Source organism: Chamaea fasciata, unplaced genomic scaffold (genome assembly GCF_029207755.1).
Source record: "Chamaea fasciata isolate MVZ Bird 193981 ecotype frontalis unplaced genomic scaffold, bChaFas1.0.hap1 SCAF_6, whole genome shotgun sequence".
Taxonomy (NCBI): Eukaryota; Metazoa; Chordata; class Aves; order Passeriformes; family Sylviidae; genus Chamaea; species Chamaea fasciata.
The window spans coordinates 65,472,134-65,493,931 of NW_027094091.1; the positions used below are offsets into that span (position 1 = coordinate 65,472,134).

Consider the following 21,798-nt stretch of genomic DNA (forward strand, 5'->3'; position numbering starts at 1 on the left):
ACTTAGGCTACAGTCTCTACACTAATGACACACAGATGTCATTCTTGCTGCAGTCTATCTTTCAGTCTCTCAGTTTTTAAAAAAACAAACCTAGTCTGTCTTGTCTTAAAGACACGACCATATGATCCTCCAGGGAAGAGCTCAAACCAAACTGAACTGAACAGAACTTTAACTCTCTTTCAATCTGGAGGCATCCATGGTGCCTCTCACATCACTGTAATAGAAAAGGACCAAGAGACTGCATTTCTGCATATCCTATTTTTTTTTTTTTTTTGGTGGGGAAGAAATGATTCTTCATCCTGAGCAATGCATAGGATCTGATTAAATATGACTACTGAAGTCCCCTTTTATAAGTATTGACTGTGAAATCTTCCACAGCTTTGATTCCACTTCTCCTGAAGAAAATCAGTTCAATGCACAAGAGAGAACAGAAAAGAAAACAACATGAAGAATGGGAAAAGCATTATTATTCCACTCTATATATCATGCTCACATTCTCAATACTTAGACCATTTCTCAAAAAGAATTTAATCAAATGCCAAGAAGGTGATAGAAACAGCAAACTGTGAGGGACATGGATCATCATTTTCTGCTTAGGAAAGGTGACAAAGTGAAACATGACAGAGCTCTCCACAGCCAGGGCAGGGTAAGACATGAACAGTTAACTTTTCCTCATAACACAGGGACATGGGGGTATGACATGCACTTGATTAGATGGCAATTTGAAAGCCAATGATAATTAACAGAATACAAATCAGTTACATAAATCACTGCTCCAGGATGCTGTGGAGGTCAAAGGAATTTAAGAAACAAAGGAGAACATAGAAACCCTTAACTGATTTTACAGTTCCTTTACTGTTAACTGATGGAAGCTGGAAAGTAATGACTGGAAGGTCACTCTGTATTTAATTTGCTTCTTAATACTATTATACATTTCTCCATGTAGAAAGAGAAAATGTAGCTGTTGTGCCACTGGTCTGCCCCAGAAAGCCATGATTTCATCTGCAAGAAAGCTGCATGGCTTGGAAGATGGATTTTATTACACACAGAGCTGGGGGCATTGCCTGCCTTTTACAGACTGCCTGCTGCTTCCTGTTTTCAGTATCTGTTTGCCATGTGCTTATGGTCTACACAACTGTAACTCAAAATTTCAGGCTGAAATTTCTGATTTCTAATTAGATGTCTGCCTCAGGTGGGGCATTTTTAGAAAGTCTGGAGTAAAATGATTCGGCAACTTCTGAGTATCAGAGTAAAGAAGAGTATATTCCTTTAGCATATCTTGCCCTTCCTATTCTGTCTTCTGTGTCTTGTGGTGCCAAGAAACAGCAACTATTTCGATTACAGAAATGAAAAACAAAGGATTAATGTAGAATTTGGACTTCTCTTGCTCAGTAAATACACTAAGCTAGCCCTTACAAGCCTAGATCTAGTTGCCTAAACTAAGGTAAGAAAAACAAAGTTCTGGAAATACAATGAGGTATGTTATGTCACATATGTGCAGTGGAATCTAGGTAGTGAAGTTTTCGAAATTAAGTCCAGCATTTTTAATGTGAATCCAGAAGAGCAGGGACTTCACTTAAGTAAATACCTTATATGTAAGTAAAAAGGCTTTAAAGTACATCTTTTTTGATACTCTGCAAGGTAAGATGAATGAGAACAGAGTAACAATTTTGCTTGTATGACAAAATATCAGCTACAAGAACCCTCTATTCCTTCAGCAGCATGATTGCAGTGTACTGCATTGCAAAAAACCCAGAAGCCTGCATTTACATCTCCACTGGTCTATTCTAGCCACCGCTTGTCTGGCTTGACTCAACCTGCACAGCAGAAAAGGAGTAATTGCACTTTAATGAAAGGATTTGGAAAGCCACCATGACAAACTGTTCCACATCTCGAGTAAACTCCACCTGCTTGACAGATTCACTGACAGTGCAAACACTGACACTGCAGCATCACAAGGAACTGCTCTGTCAAGGGCTGCACTGCAACCAGTATTGCCTACACCCTCATCTAGAGAGGATGCAATGACACAAACTCTGCCTTGTTAATCATTCTGTATTTAATAACAGCTACAGCAACTCCCTATTTAGTCAAAGATGGACAAGAGAAGGTTTTTTCTGCCATGCAGCTCTGCCAGTACCTGACCACAACTCCAGTAGCTCAGGCAAACTTCAGGCTGTCAGATTATCCTGGAAAGCTTCCTGCACTGACATCCCCAGTACTCAATACAGCTGCAGATATATTTCCACAGGAACTTGCACTATACAAGTTGCAAGCAGAACTTCTGTGCTCAAGAAAACAAAAAATTTCTACTTTTAAAAACATCTGGACTGTAAAATATTTCTGTTATTATCACCACCTTGTCCATTCTACCTGAAGAAAAACTACCATGAGACGCCTTCATTTTTAACCTGCTCCTGCTCATACCTCTAAGTTTCAATTTTTATCTTGTCTTCCTGCCCATCAGGAAGTGGATTTAAGCAGAATAACTCAGAATAATCCATTTTATGCTAGTAACATCCTAGATGAGTAACACTCTCCTGTCTTAGCTCTGAAAAAGCTATCTAACTCTTCATTACTTATTTAATTCTTCATTAGAGCTCCAAAATTATTCAGCTAGAAGAAAAGAGATATGCAGTAGGTTTTGGGGAAAGAAACATTATTCATCAGGTCAGATTTTTTGGAACTTTTTTTTTGGTATCAATTTTTATTACTGATTTCTATCAGTTTCATCACAGTTGAGTTTTCAAAGATGTTAAAAGTAGTCAATCTAACATGTCTTAGAACCCCGAGAATTAATTTTTGTATTTAAATATTAAACCAGTATGAATTTCACCATTTAGATGCTTTTAAATATTTTTAATAGCACTCCTTTTAATTCAGGCTTGTTTTTACACTGTTGTGGTTTGTAAGTCTTGTTTGTATTGATGGAGACATAATTATTCAAGTATCTTCAGAGCAGTAATTACCATGTTAAATAGAGAAATTGGCAAAACCCCCCACTATTCTGCTGATATGTGTGTTTTTAAGCTAGACATCAGCACCTACCTATTTTCAAAGGATTTTTCTGATACTGGTTTTAATCAGAATTAAACTCTGAAATTTCTACTCTGACTGAAGTCAAGCAATGCATTGAAAAGATAACAGAGGAAGTTTTAAGGAAAAGGCCACCTAAATTTTGTTTCCTCAGAAAAAAAAAAAAAAAGGCTAGAAGCAGTACTAACTTTTACAGAGAATATTTGGAATAAATGTTCAAGTGTACTGTATAGCGTACCTGCATAGGACCTGGAATGCAAGACAAAACCCTCTCTATGTTTTCAGAATTCACATCGACATCATTTACAGCAACAAGAACATCTCCTGGAGGTGGAACAGACAAGAAACGAGAAATTCAGTTGCTACTGCATCACAATACAGAGCCAAACAGTGTCTTATTAAAAAAACTAATATGCCATTCAAGCTGTCACAAATGCCCATTTGTTACATTTAAGTAGAGATTTGCTACATGCAACATTTACCACCTTTAGTCTACTATTACCTCAGTGCTCTTAAGGCCTTGTGGCCACACTCATATCAGTTGACAAAAATCATAGAGATACAGAGTGGTTTGGGTTGGAAGGAAAACCTTCATGACCACCTAGCTCCAACCCCTTGTCACAGGCAGGGATACTAGACTGGACTAATTTAAAGTACAAAAATCAAACTGGGATTTCTGTATGAAGGGAAGGAAAATATTCTCAAGAAGTATCCCACTGGTAATTAATTATGCCTCCTTCCCCTCAAAAAGATGCATGTTTAAGCATGGAGTGTGCAAAAGGGATATGAGACCTGTGGAAAAGAAAACCAACTTGTGAAGCTAGAAAACACAGAAGTAAAATAACATCAAGAGATAATACTACATAGACCTGTCAAAAATAATAGAAATTGGAAAATAAAAACAGAAGGGGTTTTGATTATTCATTGTTCGGCCTCTCCTTGGAATGCAGGCGAGTGATCCCATCCAGACTATTCCTTAGAGTTCTATTCACCTGTGTTCAAGGAAAAAGAAATTAAATGAGATCACATAGACAGATGTAAGACTGCAACAACCATGGGAAATTAAGAATCTCTTGGTTAAAGACAAGGTGAGCAGAGCCTAGGTAAGAAAGCAGTTAGAATGGAAATCAGAAGATTTTGCAGACCCTAACCAGAGAATTTCTAAAAACCTTTCCAATAAAGGTACTTGGAGCAAACTACTAGATGAGGCAAAATAAATTTATGACAAGAACTGTAAGAATTGACTACCAGTGGCACCAGAATTTGATAGTTCATTATTTCCTTTAGAGGCAAATATTCAACTTTAGACTAACAAAAGGCCTTATTTTCTACTTGATTTTTTTTTTGTGGCACTTTCAATTGTCTCTGCTTTCTCTCCTGAAAAACCTAATTAGTTTCTAGCTTGTATCTTCTGTAGACAGGGAAATAAAGAAATTAGCTTCTTACTTAACACTGAAAGCGATTCCAAGGTCATTCTTATGTGTGAACTAAAAATACCAAGAGCTCCTCTGAAGGAGCAAATTGAAAACCAAGCTTCATTTTGCTTCAGCTGCACAAAGACTCCTCTAGAAAGCACCTCCACAGCCACTCCAAGGTTAGTAACATGGTGTTCATCATTCAGGCAGTGGAAAGGGATTAGAAAAAGGATATGGATTTGCAGCAGAAGTGCATGTGGAGCATAGTTATATTTTAAGCCTTGGCTTGGCTACAAAGATGTCACCAAGTGCAGAAATGAAGCATGGAACCACTGTAAGGTTCAGGGTGTTTTCAATTTTCAATTTTCCAGGGAGAAGACTTGCTCAGCTCAGACAGACACAGTGCTGATGCCATGCACACTATGGAATATCACAGCCTGAGGCTCTAAGGTCTCTCCATTCCCTGAGAATCTATTCAAGGCCACAGAATGTGCAAGTTCAGAAGAAGACTGACAGTTACCATTATTTCTATGTTCCACCTTGTTTTTAAATACCTTCAAATTGCAACTGGGATTCTTCCCAGGTACAAGGTCGATTGCTCCAAATCAGTGAACACACAATCAAGGCCAACAAGAGGCAGAACATTCTTCTTAACCAGCCATCAGTAAGGAGACACTGAATGCCTCCAAAATGCAAGCAATATTCCTCTTTGATACACCAGGCAATAATCAGTTGCTCACTCTTCTTTTACATTAAAGGGACATTCATTCCTCCTATTCCTGAATGCAAAACCAAGAAAAGCTAACATTTTATTCTACACATTAAAAAGTTTAAAGTTTTTCTTTCTCAAGAAATAGCCCTCTCTCTAACCTGTGTGTTTCTTGATGCACAGCACAGTTAAGTTTTAACCTGTCAAATCTTCAATACAAAAGTAATTCAAAGACTGAAAAGCTGAAAGTTAAACAGCATTTTAAAGGAACTCAATAAGTCCATGGCAGAGCCCCAGGACATGAAAATTAGTAATGAAAAGCAGAGCACTCAGGCTACAAGAATTATAAGCGGGATTACTATGTTCTTTGTTAAGCACACTGTATTAAAGATCATTATTCACAACTACAAGAGAAAGCATAAATTGCTCTTGTACTCAAAGTCATCTGCTTAAACAAAAGTTGTTTGTTCTGTTTGTTTGACTGGATCCTCAGGAATTCTGTTGTAAAGGCATTCAGAGGAGCTGCACACACTTCGTGAAGACATCCACACCTTAGCACTTGAGGGAATGTTTTAGAACCGCACCTCCCAGGGTGGAACAGACAAAGGCACTTTGAAAGGAGAAGAGCCATCAGTATTTACATGTTACATACTCCAAATGTTGTATTTATTCAACGCCTAATGTACACATGTAAAACTTTCATTGCAGCAGTAAATATTTATTCCATCCCATTGGTAGAAATGTAATCATGGACCATACATGGAACAGCTTTCCAGAGCACACAGCCCAAGCAGTCCTGTAAGGCTGCCTTCCTTTTGCCAGAAAACACTGTATCACTATCACAGAAGAGCAGCTTCACAGACAACAGAAAATCTTTACTGATTAGAATGGATTTTCCAGAATTGGGGGTGGAGGCAGAGAGGGTGGGTGTTTGCATTTTTTGCTACTTTTCTTTTTGCTACACTTAACAGCAGTCAAAGAATAGAGACTATGAAGGAACAGAATAAATATCATCACTGGGCAAAGTATGAGCTGTGTAAAATGATGAACCCAGAGGAGTCTTAAAGCAGGACATGACCACAAGATCTACTCAGTGTGATAATTAACTGCAGTGAAAGAGTTAATACATGCACATTGTACTTTGTAAGAGCTTGACATCTACATTTTATTTGAGAGTTGTTTTTTGCCCTTTAGCAGGCTGAAAAACTTAGAGGACAGACTGATTCAGGTCTTCAGACATTAATTATGTCATAAAATTAATGCAATTGTTTTAATTTTAATTTAATTTCACTTACCTAATGCTTAAACAATTCAGGTTAAATGAAATCAAAGTGTAAGTAGCTCTTGCAATTGTTTAAGTTGGTCTAACTCAATGGTCTGCAGAGTTAAGTGAAACCATCCCAATCTAAAACATCACTGAATTACAGATACAGGGAGAAACATCAGAACAAAGTACCACTCCGTTCCATTTTTAGAGATGCTGCCATAGAGGAAAGGAATTTTCTTCAGGCAGCTCCAAGATATCATTCCTTAAGTCAACAAATTTATCTTTAGGAAAAAGAAGATAAATCCTTCTGAAAGAAAGTACTTTAGATTACGTGTTAGGAGAAGATTCTTTCCTGTGAGGGTGGTATAGGCTGCCCAGTACAGCTGTGGCTGCCCCATCCCTGGAAGTGCTCATGGCCAGGTTGGATGGGAATAGTGTGGGGTTGGGACTAGACGACCTTTAGGGACTCTTCCAGCCCAAACTGTTCTGTGATTCTATCACTCTCTTTTAAGGAATGAAGTAAGCTTTACTTCAGTCTCATCATAATGAACGATCAAGCTTTTGAGTTCTATCACTTACTGTGGGAAGATTCTCAGTTCACAAAGAAACTGTAAGACAGCCATACATGTTCTCTGCATGATGTGAAGCAGGGCTGAACTTTGCTTGAGTGAGGAAACAGAAAGAGGCGAGGCAGGAATTCTTTCCATCTCATTTGTTCCCATCAGAAGAGACTTCTCCCATCCAGTCAGCAGCAACCAAGACCAGTGTGTGCTGATCTCAAACACCCAGTGTGCACACAGCTGATGGAATTATTCCTGCCTCTTTAAGGACAAAGTTTATCAAAGTCTTGGACACTGCCGCCATCCCTGGAATGTTTATTTTAGAGCTGCCCAGCTCTCTGCCACTTGAGGCACAAGAGCAGGACTTGTGTTAAGCATCCCTTCCCTAGAGATAACCTGCAGGCATCATTTCTAAAAGCAGATCCTCACTGGATTAAGCCCAGGGACACCACACTGTGATGGGAAGTGCACATTTTTTCCTGAAATCATGAGGAAAAGTTGTTCCCATGGGGGAGGATGGAGGACACTTTTGTCATGGAATCTGGATATTCTATTTTCCCTGTTATTGGTAATGACTTGGTGGGAGCACTTACAAAAGTTCCCATATGCCTTTCCAAAAAAGGCAAACTATGGAATGCATTCCTGCAGCAGAAAGGCAGATCAATTACTTGGTTTGTACATTAGCAGGCTGCTTTCATCCAAACCAGGGCTGCTGCGCTTCAAGAGGAGATGAAAATAACAAAAGCCACATCCCAAAGACCACAGTGAGAACACAGCAAAGCTTACACAAACTCTGGTTCCATCTTGTGAGCCCAACATTTCTGCTCCAAAGAGTCTTTTCCACAAATCCACCATGTGCAGTAATTCCACATAAAAATCTCAAACTCTCCCATATTTTGGTCCTTTCAAGGGCTTTTTTTTTCCTGACAGGACTCTAAGGATATGGACCTTTCAAGTGAAGTTTGCAACAGCAGCTGTAGCTTTTGCATGCACATTCAAAATGGGATTGTTGTAGCCCATCTTTACTATCAAACACAATTAATTCTTGTCAGTGGGGAGTTTTCACTATTTTTTCACAATTGTACATACTGATAAAGTGAGAAGATTCCTGCTGAGCTATTTGGTTACGAGAGCAGTAAGATACTTTCAAAAAGGATAACAACAGTATGCTTTGCTAGTGAGAAGAGCTTTGCTGCACTTTCAGTGTCACTGGAATCAATTTTTTATTTTTACTATGGTGAAGATGATGCTCATCAGCATTTACAAGAACTTTTCCCCAGCGTGAATCCAAAAGGTTTCAGTCTGAAGGGGGGTGGGAACCAAATTATAATGGCATTACCTATCACAACCCTTATTTTCAGGATCTAAATGTGAGGATTTTGACAAGTTTTTCCTCTTTGAAGATATGCTCAAAGTTTTCCACAGCAGATCAAGCTTTGCATAATGTTGCAAATCAACTGAAGGAAGGAAAATGTTTTGCCAAAGATACAAAAGACACTTAAAAAGCACGAGATAGAAGCAACTGTATTTCATCTTAACCAAAATGAAAGTGGCAACGAATTTAAAACTCAATGAGGGCTTTTCTGTTTTGAAAATTTAAGATGGATGCTGGCCTGCTAAATGTAAAAAAAAAAAAAAGATAAATGAACTGATAAACAACACATGGGTAGAGTGCCATCTTTTTAGAGTTACAAAGCAGCAGGGTTTTTTAGCTTGCAAAAGTGTTGTATTTACTTTCATATGGTCAGCGCCTGCATTCCACTTGGTTAATAAAGTACAGCAGCAAGACTTATGACTTCCATATGCAATCTTAAAACCAAAAATTAAAGTGTATTGCACAAATAACAAACAGATGTTTTAAGTGTTCAAAGCTATGAGGGATACACATTTCAAAACAACTACGAGAAGCCACCTGAGGAAAGTGATTATTAAGGATGGAAAAAGGAATTACTTGTACTAAAAATGCTGAAGCATAAACCAGTATGTGAATGAAAATGACTGCTGCAAACTGGTCACCAGGAAGACAACCAGATGTCATTTTAAAGCATGTGTTTTTAAAGGAAAATGTAATTTGGATTTGCCTCACAAAAGACTACTGCCAGGCTGGTCTGCACCACTGAAGGCCACTGAAATACCATAAAGCTGAACAAGAACAGGTTAATGTTTCTGAGCAGTCAGCTCAAGGGAAATGAACACAGTTATAACCAGGGCCGCCAGCAGGCATGGTGCTGTGCTGATCAGGTATTCCTCCCTTGTGATGGCCTAAGGAGCTGCTCACTTTTGTGCTAGTTCTCCAGTTTTAGACTGACCACAAAACCATCCTTTGCTGGCTGTTTCCACAACTCTCCACAGGACTCCTAAAACCTGCTTCGATCAAGAACAACTGAAAGGCAAAGTTCTACTGTTACTGTTCCTGAACTTTCTGTCCAGCTTCAGCTCCTGTGATGATCTCCATCAGGCTTTGGGTGTACACCACAGCTATCCCATCCTGTGATGCGCAGTACAGAAGCAGTAAACCCAGCAGACTTCTGACAAGAACAGATTTTTTTTTTTACTGTATATTCTTTATGCAGACAAGACTGAAATCTGAGCATCTAATTGATGCAAAGCATCCCTATTTCTAGACACCACATAAAAATTCCAGAGTACTCAGCTTCACTATAGATATATAATTTGAAAGTATTTTTATATGAAAATTGTATGTCTTCCACAGCTGGCACTGAACACAGTTCATTTTCCCAGATAAGAGCTGAATAACCCCAGTATGCTTAAAACTATTTAATTTTCAATGTGCAAAAAACCAAGGCAAGGGTTGATGATAACCTAGGACATAATAAAGTACAAGACTCTTCTCAGATGAAGCTAAATGCTCTTCTATTTGAAACAAACAAAAAAAACCCCACAGTTTTTGTCCTCACTAGCTCTGGGAAGCATTAAGTGCAGCAGATGAAATACTATCTCTGGTTAGGTCATCTTGATCTCCTGGGTCTGCTATTTGCCTACACTGTTCTGACTTCACACCTGCTCTCACAAAAGTGTTACATACAAATCTGTGTCCCAAAATTAAGTCACAGGTTACAAACACCCACTCTTATACTAATTAGATTAAACACCCTTAAGCAGATCGAGTTGAAACTTGCTCTCTCCTCCTCCTCAGCCCACATCCCCCACTTTTTGACTAATCAGTTCTTGCTGGTAAAATTTGAAAGTGATCCAGTTTTCCCTCTGGAGTATTCTTTAGCATCTCTACCAAGAACACACGCTGGAGCACCAGCCAGCCGAAGCACGTTGTGCCTTTTTACACACACAACACTGGCATTTCAAAAGCCTTCATGCTGACTTTGTGGCATTTGTGCTACTTAGAGCATTAAGATTTCTAATGATCTTCTAACCAACGTCACACCTTTGCTCTCCCACTCTGTGAGCAACCAGCTTCAGGGGTAATTAAGTAATCTTTCACCCTTTACAGACGTGGCCTGGTTGTCTCACATTTGCTGTCTCTGAGGCTGGTGTCCTGTGAGTGCCAAGTTTGGAGCAGCCTCAGCACTGGGAGTGGGAGTATTTCTGCTCCCTCATTACCCCTCACAGCAGTTCATTCCCCTCCATCATTCACATTTGGTGCCTGTCAGACCTTCTGTGACCCAAGCTTAATTTACTGCACCAGCAAAATGCTAGACGGCCAATTTCTCTGCTGGGTTAGTTTCCTGCCAGGTTATTTCCTCAGCTCATGGAAGTGCCTGAGCAGCCCAACCAGCACAAAGGCTGTACTGGCTCACTGCCTCCCCAAACTGCAGCCCTGCCATGGATTTGGAGCCTCCCAAAGTCACAGCTGCTGAGGAAGCTGCTGTTGGACTTGCTAAACAGAAAAATAACCAAACGAGGCTGTGGAGAAAGTCTGTAACGTAAGAATGTACCTTACTCAGTATTTTTTCCCTCTTTTCTATGATACAAAATCCACTTAAAGCATATATACAGTAAGGCTTTTTATCTAAGGGGGATGCTGTGGAGAAGAAGGAAATCTAAATACGGTATCTGGCAGACTATAGGTTTGCTCCAGTCCCATTCATCTACTGAGCAAATCCTCAGTTAAAATCCTAAGTTAAGGGTGGTGGTGGGGTATTTCCTGCTCCAAGCTGCTCAGTCTCTGAACGCTAAGGGATGTCATCTCCTTGCTGTATTGACACCTTTCAGGTTACCCCACACGTTCTTCAAATCAGTAATACAGCAAAACTGAGAGGTAACAAACCATCAGATGCAGTGACTTAAAATAATCCCTGGAGAACTGAGGTAATTGCTTACATTTCAGGAATATTCAAGTCAGCTGCCTCCAACAGCAAAAACCCCATAAATCTTCATATTAAAGGAAGAATGCAGAAGTTAGCTATTCTTTCAGTTACTCACCAATCAGGATTTGACCTGTTTTCACTGCAGAACTACCTGGCACCAAGCCATGTACCACAAGCTTCTCTTCGCTGACTCCTCTGGTGGCTTTGTCCCTCCTGCCTTGTTTTTCCACTCTTCTGCTGCTCCATGAAGACTGATGGACAATCCCTACTAAGGCCTCCAGCAGCTTCTGCTGCTCTTCTTCCCCAGCACTGTAGAGTTTTCTGGGATTTACATAAACAGACACATCTTTGTACTTTTGCTGAACAGTGACACCCATGTTCTGAGCAGACCTGTGTTTCAGTATGGAAGTAGGACCAGAGGGGTGCACACTGCAGCTCCCACTGCCTTTCTTACCAGAACTCTTTGGTAAAAGACTCTTCTTTTTTAGCATTTTGGTCCATTTCTTCAGTTCATACTTCCTTTCCTTGCGTGATCCCTCTTGAATAATTTCAGCTTCATTTTCACGAAACCTGACGTGATTCACTGCTGGCATGTCTGGACAGCTGTTCTGAAGCAGGATTTCTTCTTCACTTTCACTTAATTCTAAGTAAAATAACTCTCCATTTTTCTGCACACTATCCAACCACTCAGGCTCAAGGTCACTGGAAAAGAAAGAAGAACAATCAGTGAGTTCTGATAAGGAAGATCACTGTGCAAGTGAGAGCTGATTATTTTAAGTAGGGAGGGGACAGAGAGAGTGCAAGGGCTGGATAAAAAGCAGGAGAAAAAAACAGTTGCCTCCTGAACATTGAGAGCTCAACTGCTTTAAGTCTGCCATGAGGGTTAGAGCTTGTTTTACATGAATGATGGGTATGGCAAGGAAAGACATCCCTCTCACCAGTAAAACAGTTCTCTTCAAATGCCTTAGAGGAAAACAGCCATTGCAAAAAGCAGTATTCTCTTTTCAGAAAACAAACATCTTTTTGACGTGCGAGCTTTAATTAGCAATTACACTGAAGCACACGATGGAACTTTCTTTTAAAAGTAAAAATTCCATTCTGTTTGTTCTCTCCCATTATTTTTTCCCTCATGCATTTGTAATATAATCATGGCACGATTTTTGAGGTGGTTCTGTGCAGAGCCTGAAGATGGACTTGTTTATCCTTGCGGGCTCCTTCTAACTCAGGATATTCTGTAATGCTATGGGAGCACAGATTGAGCTGCTGGCCCCTTGGAAAGAGAAGATAAACATTTTAAAAATCACTCAGATTTAACATCAAAAAAACCCAAAACAATCTAAGATGAAATCTAGGTAACAGATTTTAAAAGCCAAGTTCCAAACAGCACATGCAAAAATACACACTAAAAATTCGAAGAGACAGAAACACTGTTTCACTGCTACAGAAACAGATCTGGCAGCTGGTGTGGATCACCCAAAGTCAAGAGCAAGACACTGCTGCAAAGCAAAGGCAAAGCAGCTCTAGGATGTAACAGAGACATCATCAGCACAGTGCAAAAAAAATTTTTGTCCTAATTTGGCAACGGTGATGTGCCAGCCATGTCCAGTTTTGGATAGCAGGTTTTAAGAAAGATGTAATAACTGGAACACACCCAGAGCAAAGAGACAAATGCTAAGCAGCCTATAAACACATTTAAAGGGAAGGAGACTGAAGGAAATCATACTCTTCTGGCTGAGGAAAAAAAAAAAAAGACAACCAAAAAATGCCTGCTGAGGGGCACCAGACCAAATGAACCTGGAGGTGAACCATCGAGTGTTACTCCAGATAAATGAGAAGCAATAATGGCCAAAGTAAGACCTGTACTCAGAGGTTTCATTATCTGGGATGTTCTGCATGGAAGATTTTCAGGAGCAGATAAAACTAGTTTACTCTTCCTAACTAGAAGAGAAAGAGGTTTCTCTGTTTCATAAAAACCAGGAAAGGAAAAATGAGACTGGAGGTTTACATCATGGTTAATACAGTAGTTTAAAGTTCACACACATTCATACATTTAACACTAGAACTACTTTTACTGAATAAAGAATGCAAATCTGGTTTAAAGCTAGTACTAAATATTCAAACAGAGCTTTAATTTGAAAACACAGACAAATGAAAAAGTTTCAAAGTTTAGCTGAACAGAGAACATTATACAGACATTGCACCAGAGCACCTTTAAGGGCTCAACAAGAGGATCTGGCTGGACTAACAATACAGAAAACACTGGCATTACTCTCCTTCTGGAGCCCCAGTCATTGAGGAAAGTCTATAGATCTTGCAGACAGGAAGAAACATCACCCATCTCCTCTGCATTTTTTAGCTTTATTTCCCCCAAAAAGATAGTTTAAAAGAAGAGCCACCAATTGTGATAACTTGGCTCTACCTGAGGGATAAATCCAAGTTTGTGATTTCTGCTGAGTCTTACTTGAAATCCTGAGTTCTTATTCAAGAAAGTGTCAGGATGCTAACAAAACCTAAAGGTTGTCAAGGGCACACTCCTCCTGATCCAGCATCTCTCGGAAGGTTGTAGGCAAGAAGTAACATGAGAAGAGTTGAACAGTTTTTCCTTGGTTTGTTTTTTAAGGAGTACTCCCACATGCTGGGATACGTAAGCAAAATTCAGCAAAACCAAACAAACCAAAAACAAACAAAAAAACACCCCAACAAAACCCGAAACCAAAACAAACAAAAAACCAAAATGCCCAAACCAACCAATCAACCCCCCCCCAACCAAACAAAAAAGGAAACACTAGAAATTTACAAAGAAATAACATCTGGATTAGCAAAAACTCCTGTCATGTATGATAGCATTTTTATTCCCTCTTTAAAAGGGACTGTGATCTTTGGAAAAGCTGTTTCTTCTTTGGGGTAGACGTCAAAATTTCAGCCTTGACCTCAGTTCATTCACTCACGGTCTCCAGCTTTGTTCTCTATTTTTATTACAACAACATGGACCACGGGGAAGAAAAAAGGGTGTGGGCTTGTCTGGTGTTTACTCTGGGTTCACCCAAAAAGAACCACTCCAGAGAGAAAGCAAGAAGTCAAGAACAGTACTGTAAATAAACTCTCACTTTCCCAATAGAGGTCCACATATACATCTGGAAAAGCAAATTTGAAACAAGAAGCCTGCACCTAGGACGAGAGGTTTTCCCCCCTAATGCTGTAGCGTCACAATAAATTTAAACCAAGCAAGGAAAGAGAAAAGGAAAAAAATATAAAAATAAAAAATAATCCTCCGATTTTTATCTCTTTTCCCTTGTATCAAAACAAGTGGTTCCACAATAACCACAAGTTGCCTCTAGGACTGGAAGTTTCAGTCAAGGCAGCTAAAAAATTTGAAGGCTTGCCTTTCTCTAAGAGTAGTTTCACTGATCCCACGCAGGTATTTCCTTCTTGGGATAAATGTCTGAGAAACTGCAGATTGAAATTATCCATTTATGGAAGAAAGATAAATTAGAAAGAAAGGATCCGAATTCTGCTGGATGAACTGTTACATAAATAAATTATTAGAAGTATTACACATGTTATTAGAAGTATTAGAACACGTGTTATGTGCTGAAATCTGTGGAACTGCTTTATCTCCTGAACACATATAAAGAATGACAGTAACAAGGCATTTTAGATGAAAGAACTGAGAAAAGAAAAAACCCAAACACACAAAATATTAAAAAATGTGGCTTCAGGCTGAAATATTACAGTTGACTTCTGGCTTATAAATATACGAATAAAGCAAGGTAGGTGTACATACAACAGCTCTGTCTCTGAGCCAGAGCTCCAGGGCAACTACAAATTAAACTACACTTGAACACAATTCTGACTTCTCCCACTTCAATCTCTTTTTCCCCCTCAACGGCACAGCACAGTGAAAATAACACGCTGAATGAAATGCCATTGCTTAGACCCTGGAATACACGTTCCAAGTGTCAAGCAGAGCTGTTTGAACACAGGGAACCAAGTTAACGTTGCAAGTCTAACTTCAACCGAATTAAAAAAATAATACACAAATAAATTAAAGCCCTGGAGGCTGCATTTACAACTTTAAAACATGTATTATTACAGACGTGTCTTCTGACTTAGAACACTAGAAGAGGAGGACTACACCTTTCTTGGTAAAGCAGGTGCCAAGCCCCTCCTTCCCCTGTGGCTCGCAGCTGGGATGCAGGACTCGGAGCAAGGACTGAAGGCACCCCGCGTTACCGCCAGGGCTGTGCAGACTCTGTCACAAACCTCACACACCGCTCTGCTCCCACAGCCCAGCCCCGCACCGCCCAGCCCAGCCCACAGCGCGGGGGGCTCCCACCGCCTCCCGCCAGGCACGGAGGTGCGACCCCGGCCCCGCCCTTACTCGGAGCCCGCCGACGGCGAGGAGCCGCGGGAGCCGCTCCGGCTGCCGCTGCCCGCGGGCTGGGCGCCCTCTTCCCGGCCCGGCTCGGGCTCCGTCCCCTCGGCAGCGCCGCTCCCGCCGGGCCCGGCGGCCGCCATGACACCGCGCCGCGCGGGGCACGTGACGCGCGCCGCGCCCTCCCATTGGCCGGCGCCGCGTGCGCCATGGAGACGGCGGGAAGCGCGAGGGCCCGGCCGTGAGGGGCCGCGCCGCCGTCCCCCCGCTACGGGGGCAGACCGGGCACTGCAACGGGAATTGCCGTGTGCCCAGCCTCCCCCGGCCCTCCAACATCCTTCCCTGGCTCGACAGGAACGCATCATGGAGAGCCAGACTTTATCTAGTTGCCTGACTGCAAGGTCCCAGCGCCCGTCCCATAAAAGACGCCGTTAGGGCAACTCCTGAGTCCTGGGGTGAGACTTCTCTAAGCCACAGAGAACCAAACACTGATCAGGAGGGGGAGACACGAGGTAAAAAGTGGTTCTCGGGTCAAGCGGTAAGCAATGAGATGCCTCTGTGCTTTGGTTTATGTGCTGTTATATCAATTAAACGAGCTGTGAGAAATTAAAGTAGCTTCTCCTTAGGTTTGTCAGGAGAGCAGCGCGGTCCAGGAGAAGCAAGGATGTGACAGACCCAACCAAGTAGCTTAAAATAGCCCATGCAGTCTACACGTCTAAAATCATGCACAGTCGAGAGAGAGAAAAAACCCCCCAAACCCTCCTCGGTTTTCAGAACTTGAATTATTCACATCCATGAGAAACAAGACCCATGGCAGGCCGGCAGACAATTCGCTGTGTAGCTGTGTCAGTAAACCCATCAGGACACACATGGTGAGTAAGGAAAGGGATGGAGAGTAATTGCTGGAACATGTTTAACGTGCTGGATTTAATCTCTGCTCTGTGGGATGTTTGCACAGCTTCAGCAGTGAGGGTTTATAGCGCTGGAACACTACGGAGGAGTGACAGGATCCTGGTATGAAATTCCTGCACTTGAAAGTGCTTTAGGGAAGCGTGTATTAGCAGGTGTGATTGCAAGTGAATTAGCAGACAGAAATGCTTTGGGCTCGCATCCATGTGATTAAGGCTTCAACTGGAGTAAAAATACCTGTATTAAGTACTGTGGCCATTCTGAAGCCCCTGAACAGGACCTGATTTCACAGATAAATTACCGTTGCATGGTTATTAAGGCTACAAACCTATTCAGAGGGGGAAGACAGAAACATTTCACAAAGAAAAAGGTTTGTTCTTCTATGGTTTCATTTAGAAGTAGGTGAGATACACTGCCCCTCCCTCCCTAATTATGCTTACATTTCCAAGCACTTCTAATACACCGAGCAGCACACGGAAGTGTTTCTGTAGAGAAGCGATAGTCAGTGCCAGATGGTGCTGTGTTAGTTAAATTTCAGTGAGTTCAAGGGTTGATTAATTGGTTCCAGTTGTTTGCTCACAAAGTGAGAAATACAAGCTCTCTCTCAAGGAGGCAGTGCTCTTGCCCCACTTGCTGTTTTATAGGAATAAGTATATTATGAATGGAAGGATGATGGAAGGCTTTGGTCCTCTGAGAGGAGTAGCTGGGAGCCACCTAAAGACTTTGCTGAAATGAATGTGGAATTTTTGCTGCTGTGGGAACAATTAAAGACTGCAGGATATAGCTCACCCAGCAGGATCTTGTTTATTGAAGACACAGATTTTCCCACACAATCCCTCTTGAGAGGAAAGCCTCTCATTTCTTGGGCATAAATATTAGGACTAGACTTGAAATAATTTGCCTTCTGGCAGACACTTTACACTTAATCCGAGTAGCTGGGGCTGATGCTCCTCACTAAGGAATCCATCAGCTTTCCATGCCAAGTGGCTGTTTTTAGCACACAGATGGTAAAAATCTGCCAGGGGGCATCACTGGCATCAATAGCACTGCTCACCCTCACTGGACAACGGGGTAATGAGCACTTAGGAGTGGATAATTAAAGCCTGAAGGTTGTTCTGATTAGCTGTTCCTGCAAAGAACTAAATCCACGTGTGGAAATTTATTGCCTGAACAAGAGTTTCTAGTTACTTTTTTTTTTTTTTTTTTTTTTTTTTTTTTTTTTTGCTTAACCTGTTTCAGAAGCTTGTTGTGCTTTAAAAAGTGACAGCCTGCCTTGCTCCTTGCCTATATTCGCAAGGAGACTGAAGTTAAAAGAAGACAAGCATATAGGACACACTGCTTCAAATTACAACTCTTCATTAGTGATTATGAGGTAAGAAGGCCCTAAGTGACTTGTTAATGTTTCATTTTTTTCCTTTCTGCTTGTTTTCAGATCACTTAGTATTTCCAGGAAGGCTCTACCAACAACTGGACAGACACAAATGATACACTGTAGATAAACATGATATGTAACAAGCAGATAAAATTAAGAGGAAAATAGTTTCATCTTTGTTTTTCAGTTGTGTTTCTTGCTGACACCTGCTTCACTGAAAGAAAAACTAACACAAAATATAAGTGACATTATGTTTCAGCAATTGATTCCTTTTTTTTTTCTTCTTCCAGTGCACAGCATGAGCAAAATATGTCAGAAATAATTCCCTCTTTTTTAAAAGCTTAAAGACAACACACAACTTTCCCCTCCCCTGCTCATGTCTTCCTTAAAGGGCAAAATACATATTTCACAAGGGTTCCTTAATAATTAAGATTTTTCTTGATTACAGAGTTTCCATAAAACCGTGTAAGACTGTGATTACAGAATCCTCTGTTCAGAACTCCTCTGACAGGGCTGTGTAGACACCATCCCCAGCAAAGTGGAATGAATTGAGAAGTGACACTGGGCTGTCATTTTAATCGGGATATTTACATATAAACAGACTCCAGGGGAATGAAGGCTACCTCTGGGACCAAAGAAACTTTGGGAGCTAACACTCTAGTGGCTGAATAAATGAAACACAAAGAATATCCTGACTTCGTAAGCTTTCTGTATCGACTCTGATCACAGAAGGTGTTTCAGAAGAACACAAAACCAAGAGGAAGGCAGCCGTGGAGTTCTCTCCAGAATGAAAAGCAGCTGTAATTTTCATTTTCCCCCTGCTTCTCTTACTTCACCTTAAATGTTTTAAATGCCTTTTTTTTTTAAGGATCACCTGCTAGGCATGTCAGGCGTGAAAGAAAACCCATATTTGCAGTCAGTCTACATGCAAATGTTTCAAGCATGAGGAGCCTTATTCCACTTCGAGCACGTTACCGTAAGCAATTCCATGGGGCGGCATGTTTTTAATCCGGCTCTGAAATAGAACATTTTCTGTAAAGTCACTCTAAAGTCCGTGGCGTTGTGTTCGCATAGGAGGAACGCGTTTATTGTGCATAAAGCAGCCTCAGAGTGCCCTGCCGGAGCAGGCTGATCGCAGCGTGCCCTCCTCGCTGTGCTCCGTGCTCGCAGGGATGGATTTCGCACGGCTGCTCCGTCTGACGCCTTGAGCCGGAGTTAACCGCTTGTTAGTTTCCATAGCAAGAGCTGCCTGGAGCTGGCACTGGAAGTGCCCGTGCGCTTTTCCTGTGCAGCTGGAAATAAACCAGCGCGGCTGAGAAACAGGAAACGGGCACTTAGCAGAACTGGAGATGAGCTTCTCTTGGATTCTGCTGAAGGGTTTGCGTTTTTCTTTGTAAAGTGTCTGCGGCTCTCAGCTAGCGCATGGAAAATGCCATTAAAGGGTGGCTTTCAGAGTCCCGCACGGGCCTGTTGGCAAGAGCCTATTGTCGAGATGGAAATACCGATGGGGATACCGTGGAAAATCGCCCGTTAGGGATGGTGAATGCAGGACGAAAAGCAACTGCTTCTCATACGGTGTGCCGCCTCCTGTACATCCACTTAAGGATTTCTTTCCCATCCCACTTGCATTTGTGTGCGACTTAGCATGCATTATCCCATCCCCTTAGAGAAGGGTTCAAAACGCTTATGGCATGGATGCAACAGCATCGACCCATATCAAAGAGTATCAGCGCGTTTCGCTGCACATGTTAGATCGAGTCTCGGGTGTAGTAGCCCCGTAGCTCCGCTCACCTGCACGTCCTTCCCCTCTCCAGGAAGGAGAGAGGAAAACCCGAGGGCGCCTCGGCTCCCCGCCGCCAGCCGCCCCTTTCCCTTCCCTCGCCGTGCACACAGGGGCAGCCCCGGCTCCCGGCGGCAGGACACGGCCCCTCGCCATTCCTGCTGCCACGACAAAAGGGGAGCTCGCCGGGGATGCGGTGGCTCCGCTGTCCCCCCGCCCGGCGGGTCCTGCCCTGCGGAGGGCCGGGGGTGCCGGAGCCTCCCGAGCTCGGGCGGCGCTCTCGCCCCCCGCCGCCGGCACTGACCTGTGCAGCAGGACGCTCTGCACCGAGTCCAGGTCCTCCAGGTTCCTGGTGACGGGCCGCGGGATGCTGTACCTGCCCGCCCCGAACATGCCGCATCGCCCGGCCCGCGGCACCGGCACTGCGGGCAGGTGGGAGCCCCGGAGCCCCTCAGCCCGCCCGGCCCCGCCGCGCCGCCCGCCCGCCCGGGACCCAGCGGCGCCGCGCCGCGGGGCGCGGGGGAAGCGCGCCCTGCGCAGCCGGGAGAGCGCGGCGGCTCCTGCCGGGATTGCGCTGTGCCACGGTGTGCTTTCTGTCAGCAACTTGAAACCGTGAAAGCACGACTTTCAGATACGTGTAGTATAGCAATTCCTGGCTGCAGCCGTAGATTTTTATCCCCCCCCGCAAGAGCTTCATTTCCAGCTCCCGCTATGTGAGAAAATAGTTTTTCCCCATGTATTTTCCTGCTGGTCAAAGTAGTGAATTGCCCAGTTGATCCTCTTTCCTTAAGTAACAATATGAATAGTTACCAATCCCGCAAAATCCAATCCAGCCTTTGATTCCCTCTTTCACAAAATATTAGTTACATGTGGTTTAGAAGATTACAGGACTCCTTATTGGGTTCCCACCTGTAAAATTCGGATGCAGGATGTTGAGTGAACAGGGATGTGAATGTATAAAACCCATATATTCACCATTTTTATTCTTTCCTGTGAATTACCATAATTTATTTTCTCTGCTCCCTTTTATGAGATCAGTTCTCTCTAATGATGAGAATTTTTCAAGATGTGGTCATCTCCTCCAGATTCTCTCCAACAGCTGACATAAGATCAATAGCTAATAAAGTCTTTCAATTTGTTATAAAAACCATTAATTTTAGTTTCCCTCAGACACTGTGCCTGAGGTAATTGCAGCTGCACAGCAATGCAGTAGTTTCCCAAAAGACCATTAAAAGGAGGACCACTGGCATGACACACAATGGGTAGCAAACTGGAAACCACTGGATATTTTAGCCCCAAACTCTGTGGGATGGTGGCCAGCACATGGAGCAAAAGCTTCAGATTTTTTCGAGACTTTAGTTTGAGTAGACGGTGGCAACAATTCAGTTTGGAGAGGGTGAATGCAGAATTACCGTGAGTCTGTGGGTGGGATTCTCATCAGGTAGTGTGACTCGAATTATTTAGGTCTCTTGACATTTTTCCTTTTCTTAAAATTTTGTTTTCTTTTTGTCTTTGATACCAGCATGATTTTAGGAGAAGGACAATCCCCTCTGAATCCTAGTCCTGTCAAAGGTGCAGAACCACCATCATCCATTGAAGTGAGCAACAGCAGCAGGACTGACAATTGTGACCATAAAATCTTTGGCACCAGGGTGCCAGGAAAGCTGAATCCTGAAAACACCAGGATTTTGTGTCTAAGTAGCAGTGAAAGAAGGAGTTGGTATGTACATTATCAAGATCAGCATAATGCTTCCACAGTGGGCACTGAGCAAAGAACTTTTTGCAATACCCACATCTTGATTTCAGAAAGCTCATGGAAAATTCCTGGTGGCTGTGTCACCATTGCCCTAGAAAAACACTTAGACACCACCCGTATTTCAGCCTTTACACCTTTTTTTATGCCCTGAAGGAGGAGAGATGTTTAATTTGTACACAACAGGGATGTGTTTTCCCCATTTACTTAGGACAACACAAACCCCCCATCTGGGTCTAGAATTTGATGGTAGAAAACAACAAACCCCCCAAACGCTACCATCAAAATCACCTTGTGTGTCCAGAAGGCTTTTCCAAGATCCTTGTCAGCTTTTCT

General features: G+C 42.3%; 1 protein-coding gene and 1 long non-coding RNA gene across 4 annotated transcripts in view; one reads left to right on the plus strand and one right to left on the minus strand.

The window, feature by feature from the left end:
- INTU (inturned planar cell polarity protein) overlaps positions 1 to 20,161 on the minus strand; it is a 38,278-nt gene extending 18,117 nt beyond the window's left edge. For 2 of the 3 annotated variants that reach the window (XM_066186674.1, XM_066186676.1), the window contains exons 1-3: positions 15,655 to 15,791; positions 11,389 to 11,975; positions 3,275 to 3,360 (exon numbers count right to left, since the gene is read on the minus strand). In XM_066186674.1, coding sequence (XP_066042771.1) covers positions 3,275 to 3,360; positions 11,389 to 11,975; positions 15,655 to 15,791 — 810 coding nt within the window. Of the gene's footprint in view, positions 1 to 3,274; positions 3,361 to 11,388; positions 11,976 to 15,654; positions 15,792 to 20,013 lie in introns of those variants that run through there. The other variant, XM_066186675.1, reaches the window with a different exon arrangement.
- LOC136291507 (uncharacterized) lies at positions 15,918 to 20,150 on the plus strand. The gene is made up of 4 exons (XR_010721582.1): positions 15,918 to 16,186; positions 16,275 to 16,520; positions 17,797 to 17,929; positions 18,378 to 20,150. It is a non-coding gene; the product is annotated as an uncharacterized lncRNA (long non-coding RNA).
- Positions 20,162 to 21,798: the final 1,637 nt, after the last annotated feature.